The sequence below is a fragment of the Pezoporus occidentalis genome, unplaced genomic scaffold, assembly GCF_034315485.1.
Source record: "Pezoporus occidentalis ecotype Australia unplaced genomic scaffold, CSIRO_AGI_Poc_V1 ctg6, whole genome shotgun sequence".
NCBI lineage: Eukaryota > Metazoa > Chordata > Aves > Psittaciformes > Psittacidae > Pezoporus > Pezoporus occidentalis.
The window spans coordinates 285,868-299,789 of record NW_026915943.1 but is presented as its reverse complement, the minus strand read 5'-3'; the positions used below and the strand labels follow the sequence as shown (position 1 = coordinate 299,789).

General features: G+C 56.6%; 2 protein-coding genes across 2 annotated transcripts; both read left to right on the top strand.

Annotated features, from left to right (window-relative positions):
• The first annotated feature begins 387 nt into the window (after positions 1-387).
• On the top strand, positions 388-13,575 carry RELT (RELT TNF receptor). Its single transcript, XM_062639199.1, has 10 exons — positions 388-449; positions 1,559-1,648; positions 1,729-1,889; positions 1,975-2,060; positions 2,211-2,447; positions 4,247-4,327; positions 4,406-4,481; positions 4,573-4,758; positions 4,843-4,957; positions 11,443-13,575. The coding sequence occupies exons 1-10, from the start codon at positions 405-407 to the stop codon at positions 11,479-11,481; spliced, it is 1,116 nt and encodes a 371-aa protein (XP_062495183.1). The 5' UTR covers positions 388-404; the 3' UTR covers positions 11,482-13,575.
• On the top strand, positions 5,990-11,401 carry LOC134174334 (uncharacterized; the record flags this gene model as incomplete). The annotated part of the gene is made up of 3 exons (XM_062639230.1): positions 5,990-6,043; positions 6,423-6,505; positions 11,368-11,401. Coding segments are annotated over 3 exons (171 nt in total), but the record flags the coding sequence as incomplete, so codon positions are not given.
• Positions 13,576-13,922: the final 347 nt, after the last annotated feature.

Here is a 13,922-nt window from a genome sequence, read left to right as displayed (position 1 = left end):
GATGAGCCTGTGGGAACCACGTTTCATCGCACTTGATTTTAATACTTCTTATTCAAGGACTTCGTTTCCTTGTGGCAGGGGCACAAAAGCCACCTCCAGAGCAGGAAAACCTTCGTTTAAAGGTGTTCAGCCTCCCTTGCCCCTTGTATGGTTCCCTTGTAGGGTTGGTCCCTCTCCGTTTCACATGGAGTTGGGGTCTGCAAGGGAAGGAGATGATGCTGAGCATCCCATAAATCCTCTAACAAAGCTTTCTGGGGGTGGTGGAAGGTCGCTGCTGCGGGGGTATCCAGGCAGATGCCCTGGAGCATCCCAGTGGAGGGGAACAGGGATCCACAAGCTGCTTCCCCACTGGGATGGTGACCCTGGTGCTTCCCCCTCCCTCCCCGGGCAGGTCTCCCCTGGTGATGAAGAGGAACGGGATGTGCTGGTGGCTTGTCACTGTCCTGGGGGTGAGTACGGCCTCATCCATCCCATCCCATCCCATCCTCCTGCATCCCTCCTTCTGCCTCCTGTGATGCCAGAGCCCCGTCCAGCATCACCACCCCACGGCCACAATAGGGCAACCCAATACAATTCCCACCTGGAAGCTTGCAGCAGCCCAGCCCTGGGGAGATGCTGGGTTTGGGTTGAGGTTCCCCCTTTGCCTCCCACATTCTTCCTCCTCCTTTTCTCCCTTCTGCTGAGGCTTCTGTTTGGGAATGTGGCTTCTCCCTCGCTGCTCCTTCTGGGACCATCGGGTTGTCCCGTGTCCCATGAGATGCTCTTGGGATGGGCCACAGAGGTACCTCAGGAGCTGGGGCTGCTCCTTGGGGTGCCTTGGCCTGAGCAAGGGTCGTGATGGGTTTTACCAGCCACAGTCAGTTCATCAGCACCATGTCACTGGTGATGGGTTCGCATCCATCATGGTCTGTGTGATGGGGTGGCATCCATCAGGTTGCTGGCGATGCGCGTGCATGCAATGGGACTGCATCTCTCACAACCCTTGTGACAGGTTGGGGTCACCGTGGTGCATGCAGTGCCTTGGGATCCATCATGTCGCTGGTGATGGTTTGCGTCCATCGTGTCAGTAGTGGTGGGTTTGCATCCACCACGATGCACGCAATGGGTTTGTATCCATCACATCACTTTTGGACAAGGGCCTGTAGGGCCAGGCCAAGGGGAATGGCTTTAACCTGCCCGAGGGGAGACTGAGCTGAGCTCTTAGGCAGAAGCTCTTCCCTGTGAGGGTGCTGAGGCGCTGGCACAGGGTGCCCAGAGAAGCTGTGGCTGCCCCATCCCTGGCAGTGTTCAAGGCCAGGTTGGACACAGGGGCTTGGAGCAAGCTGCTCTAGTGGAAGGGGTCCCTGCCCATGGCAGGGGGTTGGAGCTGGAGGAGCTTTACGGTCCCTTCAACCCAACCCAGGCCGGGATTCTGTGATTCCATGCTAATCCCCCCGGTCCGTGCCCTGGGTTTGCACCCATCCCATCACCTCCCCTGCATCCCCACCAGCGCAGCTCTGGCAGCAGCAGGATTCCCACAGCACCTGGCGCTGAGCACTTCTCTTTGCTTCTCCTGCAGGTGCTGAGCAGCCCCGGTGCAGGGGCCGGGAGCTGCGGTCCCCGGGGGCACGGGACACCAGGATGCGCCCCCGGAGAGGAGCCCACTGGGGTAAGACACGGTGCATGCAGCCCGGGTGGAAGGTGCTGGATCCGTCCACCCATCGCTCACCTCCCTCTCCCTCCGTGCAGGAATGTGGCTCAGTGGGGAGGTGCCGAGCTTGTCCCCCCGGCACCTTCTCACGGGGGGACACATCCTGCTCCGCTCACACCCACTGCCGGGATGGGAACAGGATCCTGGTGGCTCCGGGCACCGCGGGCACCGACAGCCGATGCGGATCCTGCCTCCCGGGGTGAGCCCTGCCAGGGGATGCTGCAGCCCCACAGCCCCGGTGCCGCTCGTGGGCCACATCCTGACCCTCCCATCCCACCCCGCAGGTTTTACAGCCCTGAAGGGGAGAAGGAGCCCCGGGGCCGGTGCCTGCCCTGCGCCAGCGCTCCCCGCAGCACCCCGGGGTGCCGAGGTGGGTGCTGATAGAGCAGGGATGCTGGGACGTCTCCACTCCTCACACGAGTGGTTTCTGCTTCCCTCAAGGCAGCAGAGCTCTTGGGAAAAGGGGATTCCATCCCAACAAAGTTCTCCCTGAGGCTGACCCAGTGCTTTCCATCCCCAGGCCGGCGGCGAGTCCGCAGCCCTGAAGCCCTGGAGCAGCCGGTGGGGACCAACGGGACATGGGTGGCTCTGAGGGGTGAGGAAGAGGAGGAGGAGGCAGCAGCAGCACAGGCGGCCGTGCTGACCATCGTCCCGGTCTTCTGTGCCATGGGGCTGCTGGGCATCCTGGTCTGCAACCTGCTGAAGAGGAAGGGTTACTACTGCACCACCAGCAAGGAGCCCCAGCCCGGAGCCACCGGTGAGCCCTGGATGTGCTGCATCCATCATCCCCCATCCATCCTCCCGCATCCATCCTCCCGCATCCATCATCCCGCATCCATCATCCCCCATCCGTCATCCCACATCCATCCTCCCGCATCCATCATCCCCCATCCGTCATCCCGCATCCATCCTCCCGTATCCATCCTCCCACATCCATCATCCCCCATCCATCCTCCCGCATCCATCATCCCGCATCCATCATCCCGCATCCATCATCCCGCATCCATCATCCCCCATCCGTCATCCCACATCCATCCTCCCGCATCCATCATCCCCCATCCGTCATCCCCCATCCGTCATCCCCCATCCATCCTCCCGTATCCATCATCCCGCATCCATCATCCCGCATCCATCATCCCACATCCATCATCCCGCATCCATCATCCCGCATCCATCATCCCGCATCCATCATCCCCCATCCATCATCCCACATCCATCATCCCCCATCCATCATTCCGCATCCATCCTCCCGCATCCATCATCCCCATCCCCCCCACCATCATCCGTCATCCCCCATCCCATCCCCCATCCATCATCCCGTATCCATCATCCCGCATCCATCATCCCGCATCCATCATCCCACATCCCGCATCCATCATCCTGCATCCATCATCCCGCATCCATCATCCCGCATCCATCATCCCCCATCCATCATCCCACATCCATCCTCCCCCATCCGTCATCCTGCATCCATCATCCCCCATCCATCATCCCGCATCCATCATCCCGCATCCATCATCCCGCATCCATCATCCCGCATCCATCATCCCGCACCATCATCCCGCATCCATCATCCCCCATCCATCATCCCGCATCCATCGTCCATCATCCTGCATCCATCATCCCACAACACCATCATCCCGCATCCATCCTCTCGCATCCATCATCCCCCATCCATCATCCCGCACCATCATCCCACATCCATCATCCCGCATCCATCATCCCACACCATCATCCCGCATCCATCACCCCGCATCCATCATCCCCCATCCATCATCCCGCATCCATCATCCCCCATCCATCATCCCGCACCATCATCCCGCATCCATCATCCCGCATCCATCATCCCGCATCCATCATCCCGCACCATCATCCCGCACCATCATCCCGCATCCATCATCCCCCATCCATCATCCCGCATCCATCATCCCGCACCATCATCCCGCATCCATCATCCCACATCCATCATCCCGCATCCATCATCCCGCATCCATCATCCCGCATCCATCATCCCCCATCCGTCATCCCCCATCCATCATCCCCCATCCATCATCCCCCATCCATCATCCCCCATCCATCATCATCCCCCATCCACCATCATCCCCCATCCATCATCCCGCACCATCATCCCGCATCCATCATCCCACACCATCATCCCGCATCCATCATCCCACACCATCATCCCGCATCCATCATCCCGCATCCATCATCCCGCACCATCATCCCACACCATCATCCCACACCATCATCCCGCATCCATCATCCCGCACCATCATCCCACACCATCATCCCGCATCCATCATCCCGCATCCATCATCCCGCATCCATCATCCCGCATCCATCATCCCGCACCATCATCTCCCATCCATCCTCCCGCATCCATCATCCCACACCATCATCCCGCATCCATCCTCCCGCATCCATCATCCCACATCCATCTCCTCTCGTCCAACCCATCCCCATGGCTTCTGGTCCTCCCTGACCCAGAGCATCCTCTTCATCCATGGTGGGGTTCATCCCCCAGTCACTGAAGCCCTCCCTTACTTCTACCTCCAGGTCCCAGCTCCATCTACCCGCTGGAGGATGCCAATGAGGACACCATCGGGGTGCTGGTGCGGTTGATCACTGAGAAGAAAGGTCGGGGGGGGGTTCCTGGGTAGGGGGTGACAAGGTTTGGACCCCCCCATGACCCCCTTTTGGTGTCCCCCCCCATAGAAAACGCTGCAGCGCTGGAGGAGCTGCTGAAGGAGCATCACAGCCAACAGCCACCGGGCTGCGCCCCCCCAGATAAGTAAGGACCCCCCCAAAGCTGCACCGAGGACCCCCCATGGTAGGAGCAACCCCCCCCCCCCCCGCTGATGCCGTCTCCCCCTCGTCCCCAGGCTGCACCTCCTGCCTCAGTTTCCCCCCTCCTGCCAGCACCAGCAGCACCTCCACACAGTGCAGGGCCCAGCCCCGTGCGCCCGCTGCAGCCAGAAGTGGCCCGAGGTGCTGCCACCGCTCAGTGCCACCCAGGGCCCCAAACCCGGGGGTCGGCCCACTGAGGTCACCATCCTCTCTGTGGGCAGGTGAGTGGGGACCCCCCCCCCCCCCATCATGGGTACCCCCCTCTCTGCAGGGTGGGGACAAGCTGATGCAGTGCCCCCCAACAGGTTCCGCGTGTCCCGCATCCCGGAGATGAGGAGTGATGCAGGGGGTGAAACCCACCATGGACCCCTGCCCACCGGGGGTGGGATGTGGTTGAGGAGCACCGATGGCCCCCCCAAGGTAAGGGGTGGTGGGGGGGAGCCTCTGAGTGTCCATCATGGGGGAAACTGGGGCTGCAGGAAGCCGGAGGGGAGAGCGTTAACTCTGAAGCCTCCTGAGGGCATCCGGTGATGGCCAGGATGGAGCAGCCCAACGCCCCTGAGCCTGTGCCAGCAGCTGGGAGGCTGCTTCTAAATGGGGTTTTGGTGAGCTCCCCCCTTCATCCCACCCCCTGTACCTAAGGGGTGGGTGCTGGTGCAAAGAGGTGGTTCTGCTTTCATACACCCACCCCATCCCCTGCACACCTATAGCATGCGAAAAGCATTTATGGCCGAACACCCCATAGAGCACATTTACATGCGTTTACATGTGTAAATGTGCACTCATGCACGCACCAAAGCTTACATGTAGGTGCACGTGCGCTCATACGTGTGCATGCACCTATAGCCATGCACAGAGCGGGGGTCACACACTGCAGGGTGCTGGGGTGGCTGTGGGGCTGCAGTGTGATCCAGGGGCACACGTGTCCTCACACACGCACATACAACCCCCTGCACGTGGGCTGCAGCCACACGTGTCTGCATGGAAACACGTATGTGTGAGCATGTAGATGTGCACGCACACACAGGGATGCGCACGCATCACTGCACAGGCACGGAGTGAGATGTGCATATGGAAATCCGCCTCTGCACATCTACATACGTGTGTGCACATGTATGTACAGTCACATATGTGACTGATGTTGTACATGCATGCGAACACACACCTGGAGCTCTCCAAGCGTGTCTTCACATGCACACACACAGAGATGTGCCCAGATGGGCTTGTTCACATGAGCACATGCATAAATGCACATGCAAACCCACATGCAGTGATGTACATGCACATGCATGTATGCAGTTGCACACACATGGATGCAGTCACACACATGGATGCAGTCACACATGTATGGATGCAGTCGCACACACATGTATGCAGTCACACACACATGTATGCAGTCACACATGTATGGATGCAGTCGCACACACATGTATGCAGTCACACACACATGTATGCAGTCACACACATGTATGCAGTCACACACATGTATGCAGTCACACACATGTATGCAGTCACACACACATATGCAGTCACACACATGTATGCAGTCACACACATGTATGCAGTCGCACACGCATGCAGTCGCACACACATGCATGCAGACACATGTATGCAATCACACACATGTATGCAGTCACACACATGTATGCAGTCACACACACATGTATGCAGTCACACACATGTATGCAGTCGCACACACATGTATGCAGTCACACACATGTATGCAGTCGCACACGCATGCAGTCGCACACACATGCATGCAGTCGCACACACATGCATGCAGACACATGTATGCAGTCACACACATGTATGCAGTCACACACATGTATGCAGTCGCACACGCATGCAGTCGCACACGCATGCAGTCGCACACACATGCATGCAGACACATGTATGCAATCACACACATGTATGCAGTCACACACATGTATGCAGTCACACACATGTATGCAGTCACATAGCATCAATGCAACCCCCCTGTGCGCACACACACGTGTGCACACGTTCAGTCACGCACACACACGTGTGCACATGTTCAGTCACACACGCACACATGTGTGCACACGTTCAGTCACACACACACACGTGTGCACACGTTCAGTCACGCACACACACACGTGTGCACATGTTCAGTCACACATGCAGACACACACGTGCGCACACGTTCAGTCACGCACACACACACGTGTGCACACGTTCAGTCACACACACACGTGTGCACACGTTCAGTCACACATGCACACACACACGTGTGCACACGTTCAGTCACACACACACACGTGTGCACACGTTCAGTCACACATGCACACACACACGTGTGCACACGTTCAGTCACACATGCACACACACACGTGCGCACACGTTCAGTCACACATGCACACACACACGTGTGCACACGTTCAGTCACACATGCACACACACACGTGTGCACACGTTCAGTCATGCACACACACATGTGTGCACACGTTCAGTCACACATGCACACACACACGTGTGCACACGTTCAGTCACACATGCACACACACACGTGTGCACACGTTCAGTCACACATGCACACACACACGTGTGCACACGTTCAGTCACACACACACACACGTGCGCACACGTTCAGTCACACATGCACACACACACACGTGTGCACACGTTCAGTCACACACACACACACACACGGGTGCACACGTTCAGTCACGCACACACACGTGTGCACACGTTCAGTCACGCACACACACACACGTTGCACACGTTCACACACATGCACACACACACGTGTGCACACGTTCAGTCACACACACACACGTGCACACACACACACACAGACACACGTGTGCACACGTTCAGTCACACATGCGCACACACACGTGTGCACACGTTCAGTCACGCACACACACACGTGTGCACACGTTCAGTCACACATGCACACACACACGTGTGCACACGTTCAGTCACGCACACACACGTGCGCACACGTTCAGTCACACATGCACACACACACGTGTGCACACGTTCAGTCACACACACACACGTGTGCACACGTTCAGTCACGCACACATGCACACACACACTTGTGCACACGTTCAGTCACACATGCACACACACACACGTGTGCACACGTTCAGTCACACATGCACACACACACGTGTGCACACGTTCAGTCACACACACACACGTGTGCACACGTTCAGTCACACATGCACACACACACGGGTGCACACGTTCAGTCACACATGCACACACACACATGTGCACACGTTCAGTCACACATGCACACACACACGTGTGCACACGTTCAGTCACACATGCACACACACACTTGTGCACACGTTCAGTCACACACGCACACACACACGTGTGCACACGTTCAGTCACACATGCACACACACGTGTGCACACGTTCAGTCACACATGCACACACACACGTGTGCACACGTTCAGTCACGCACACACACACACGTGTGCACACGTTCAGTCACACATGCACACACACACGTGTGCACACGTTCAGTGCACACATTCACACACACACACACACGTGTGCACACGTTCAGTCACACACACACACGTGAGCACACGTTCAGTCACACATGCACACACACACGTGTGCACACGTTCAGTCACACATGCACACACACACGTGTGCACACGTTCAGTCACACATGCACACACACGTGTGCACACGTTCAGTCACACATGCACACACACGTGCGCACACGTTCAGTCACACACACACACGTGTGCACACGTTCAGTCACACACACACACACGTGCGCACACGTTCAGTCACACACACACGTGTGCACACGTTCAGTCACACACACACACGTGTGCACACGTTCAGTCACACACACACACGTGTGCACACGTTCAGTCACACATGCACACACGTGTGCACACGTTCAGCCACACATGCAGACACACGTGTGCACACGTTCAGTCACACATGCACACACGTGTGCACACGTTCAGTCACACATGCAAACACGTGTGCACACGTTCAGTCACACATGCACACACACACGTGTGCACACATTCAGTCACACACACACACACGTGTGCACAAGTTCAGTCACACACACACACACGTGTGCACACGTTCAGTGTGCACACGTTCAGTCACACATGCAGACACACACACGTGTGCACACGTTCAGTCACACACACACACACACGTGTGACATAGTGCTCACACACACACACACGTGTGGCATACTGCACACACACACACACACACGTGTGCACACGTTCAGTCACACATTCACACACACACGTGTGCACACGTTCAGCCACACATGCACACACACACGTGTGCACACGTTTAGTCACACATTCACACACACACGTGCGCACACGTGCAGACAAAAAACACACACGTGTGCACACGTTCAGTGCACACGTTCAGTCACACACACACCCACACGTGTGCACACGTTCAGTCACACATGCACACACACATGTGCACACGCACACATACACACATGTGCGCACACACACTTGCACAAGCACACATGTGCACACGTTCAGTCACACATGCACACACACACGTGTGCACACGTTCAGTCACACATGCACACACACACGTGTGCACACGATTCAGTCACACATGCACACACACACGTGTGCACACGTTCACACACATGCACACACACGTGCTCACACACACATGCTCACACACACGTGTGCACACGTTCAGTCACCCATGCACACACACACGTGTGCACACGTTCAGTCACGCACACACACACGTGTGCACACATTCAGTCACACATGCACACACACACGTGTGCACACGTTCAGTCACACATTCACACACACACGTGTGCACACGTTCAGTCACACACACACACACACGTGTGCACACGTTCAGTCACACATGCACACACACACGGGTGCACACGTTCAGTCACACATGCACACACACACATGTGCACACGTTCAGTCACACATGCACACACACACGTGTGCACACGTTCAGTCACACATGCACACACACACTTGTGCACACGTTCAGTCACACACGCACACACACACGTGTGCACACGTTCAGTCACACACGCACACACACACGTGTGCACACGTTCAGCCACACATGCACACACACACGTGTGCACACGTTCAGTCACACATGCACACACACACGTGCGCACACGTTCAGTCACACATGCACACACACACGTGTGCACACGTTCAGTCACACATGCACACACACACGTGTGCACACGTTCAGTCACACACACACACACACGTGTGCACACGTTCAGTCACACATGCACACACACGTGCGCACACGTTCAGTCACACACACACACGTGTGCACACGTTCAGTCACACACACACACACGTGCGCACACGTTCAGTCACACATGCACACACACACGTGCGCACACGTTCAGTCACACACGCACACACACACGTGTGCACACGTTCAGTCACACATGGACACACACATGTGCACACGTTCAGTCACACACACACGTGTGCACACGTTCAGTCACACATGCACACACACGTGTGCACACGTTCAGTCACACATGCACACACACACGTGTGCACACGTTCAGTCACACATGCACACACACGTGTGCACACATTCAGTCACACATGCACACACACACGTGTGCACACGTTCAGTCACACATGCACACACACGTGTGCACACATTCAGTCACACATGCACACACACACGTGTGCACACGTTCAGTCACACACACACGTGTGCACACGTTCAGTCACACACACACGTGTGCACACGTTCAGTCACCCATGCACACACACACGTGTGCACACGTTCAGTCACACATGCACACACACACGTGTGCACACGTTCAGTCACACACACACGTGTGCACACGTTCAGTCACACATGCACACACACGTGTGCACACGTTCAGTCACACATGCACACACACACGTGTGCACACGTTCAGTCACGCACACACACACATGTGCACACGTTCAGTCACACATGCACACACACGTGTGCACACGTTCAGTCACGCACACACACACGTGTGCACACGTTCAGTCACACACACACACGTGTGCACACGTTCAGTCACACACACACACGTGTGCACACGTTCAGTCACACACACACACGGGCGCACACGTTCAGTCACACACACGTGTGCACACGTTCAGTCACGCACACACGTGTGCACACGTTCAGTCACGCACACACACACACGTGCGCACACGTTCAGTCACACATGCACACACACACGTGTGCACACGTTCAGTCACACACACACACACACGTGTGCACACGTTCAGTCACACATGCACACACACACGTGCGCACACGTTCAGTCACACATGCAGACACACACGTGTGCACACGTTCAGTCACACATGCACACACACACGTGTGCACACGTTCAGTCACACATGCACACACACACGTGTGCACACGTTCAGTCACACATGCACACACACACGTGTGCACACGTTCAGTCACGCACACACACACGTGCGCACACGTTCAGTCACACATGCACACACACACGTGTGCACACGTTCAGTCACACATGCACACACACACGTGTGCACACGTTCAGCCACACATGCACACACACACGTGTGCACACGTTCAGCCACACATGCACACACACACGTGCACATGGAGCTCTGTAAGCGCACCCTGGACACTGTGTCCCCTCCAGCTCCTGTCACCCCACATTCCCCCCCCCACACACACATTTGGGGTCACCTTGACCCTGCTGAGCCCATGGCCAAGTCCTGCAGGGCCTCAGCATCCTTATGGGGAGGGGGGGGGAGCACTGGTGATGTGGGGACAACGTGGGTGGCAGCGACAGCCACCATGGATGTTGGTCTAGAGAGTGCCACAAGTGGCTCCGGCCACTTGGGTGATGCAGAGGCTCCAATCCAGCCTCATTCATGCTCCATCCCAGCTGGCACCAGGCCTGGGGGCTGCCTCGGGGGGACGGTGACACCCACAAAGACCCCACGGAGGGGACAGAGGATGCTGGGCACCGTGTGAAAGCCAGTCCTGTGTGGAGCCATGAAGTGCTGGAGGCGGCAGCGTGGCTTCTGCTCCTGCCACCAAGGTGTCCATGAGGAGCGTGGCAAACCCATCGTCTGACCCAGCTGGTGAGAAGGATTCCCTGTCCCCAAGGACTGGTGGTGGCCATGGCACGGTGGGCTGATGGAGAGCACCTCTTGGAGCTGCAACACCGGTGGTGGTGGTGGCCGTATCGTGGTCCCCTGATGGAGAGCATCTCTGGGAGCCATGATGCTGGTGATGGTGGCCACATCGTGGTCCCGTTACGGACAGCATCTCCTGGAGCTGCAGCACTGGTGGTGGTGGCCGTATCATGGTGAGCTGATGGAGAGCATCTCTGGGAGCCATTGATGCTGGTGATGGTGGCCACATCGTGGTCCCATTATGGACAGCATCTCCTGGAGCTGCAGCACTGGTGGTGGTGGCCATATCGTGGTCCCCTGATGGAGAGCATCTCTGGGAGCCATTGATGCTGGTGATGGTGGCCACATCGTGGTCCCGTTATGGACAGCATCTCCTGGAGCTGCAGCACTGGTGGTGGTGGCCATATCGTGGTCCCCTGACGGAGAGCATCTCTGGGAGCCATGATGCTGGTGATGGTGGCCACATCGTGGTCCCGTTATGGACAGCATCTCCTGGAGCTGCAGCACTGGTGGTGGTGGCCGTATCGTGGTCCCCTGACGGAGAGCATCTCTGGGAGCCATGATGCTGGTGATGGTGGCCACATCGTGGTCCCGTTATGGACAGCATCTCCTGGAGCTGCAGCACTGGTGGTGGTGGCCGTATCATGGTGAGCTGATGGAGAGCATCTCTGGGAGCCATTGATGCTGGTGATGGTGGCCACATCGTGGTCCCATTATGGACAGCATCTCCTGGAGCTGCAGCACCGGTGGTGGTGGCCATATCGTGGTCCCCTGATGGAGAGCATCTCTGGGAGCCATGATGCTGGTGATGGTGGCCACATCGTGGTCCCGTTATGGACAGCATCTCCTGGAGCTGCAGCACCGGTGGTGGTGGCCGTATCGTGGTCCCCTGACGGAAAGCATCTCTGGGAGCCATTGATGCTGGTGATGGTGGCCACATCGTGGTGCCCCTGATGGATAACATCTCTGGAAAGCCAGGATGCCAGAGCACAGCCCCATTGGAGACACCATGCAGTGGAGGATGTCGTGCAGCTGGGATGCCATGCCATGGTCACCTTGGTCTGTTGAACTGAAGCCTCTCCAGGAACACCACGAGCTCTTGATTTCCCTCCATCACGAGGTACCAGCACTCCACACTGCAGTCTAATGACAGTCTGTGGACCACGGAACAGCTCCCACCTTACAACAAGCCACCCAGGGCATGGGCTGACCTGGCCAAAAGCTGGTCTCCTGCATGGACATCTCTATCCAAGGTCTCAATCGACCCAGGAGATCCACTCTGCTCACCATGAAGCTCACACACTCCTCTTAGAGGACCACACTGACCTCTTCGATGGCCACGTTGGGCTCAGCAGAACGACCCACCCAAGGTTGAGTTGGTGACCACCAAGCTCCACAACCACCCTAGGAATGGGTTTATGGCTGCTCCCATTCACTTCACCCCCTCACCACCAAAAAAAAAACCAACCACAGCCCCCTCTTGGGCTCTTTTATTTATTTTTTATCTCTTTTTGTTTTTTGGAAACATGTTCATAGGTCTCCAATGTTCTACATCTTACAGGAAATATCAGACAGTTACAAACTTGGGGGGGGGGGGGGGAGATCACGACCTGATCTTCAGAACCAAAACCAGAACAAACCCCAAAACCAGGGAACTAAACCCAAATGGACACTCTCAGATGGACAAACCGAGGCTGGGGACGCAGGGAGGGGGCTCTCCAGGGCATCACTTCAAGGCCATGCTCCCTCCACACCTTTGAGACTTGGAAGACATGGTTACTCCTGGGTTTTGTCTTTATTTCTCTTACTTTTTGGTATTTATGGTATTTATTTTTTGCTTAAGAGGTCAAATACTATTTAAAAATGAGCTGGTTTGGGGGGGGGAATGGGATTAAAAACCTTATTCCATAGAAAGAAGGGTAAAACCCAACGTGGGTTTGCTCAGTGCTAGGGGAACGGGAGGCTTTGGGTGCTATCCTGCACCCCACTGGCTCAGTTCTGCTTCCTTCCCATGCTTCCCGACCTCTCTGATCCCAAACCTCCTTCACCCTGGGAAACCCCAGCTCCATCCCTTGCAGGGAGCTGCAGCGATGCTGCAGGTGGCTGTATTGCATCAAGAGGCTTTTCCCTACAAACAGCACAACTGAGTGTTTCCAACTGGGAATTGCTGCTGTTGAAGCACGGATTTTGCTATTCCTGCTTTGCCAACATCCCTGTACCAGGCTGT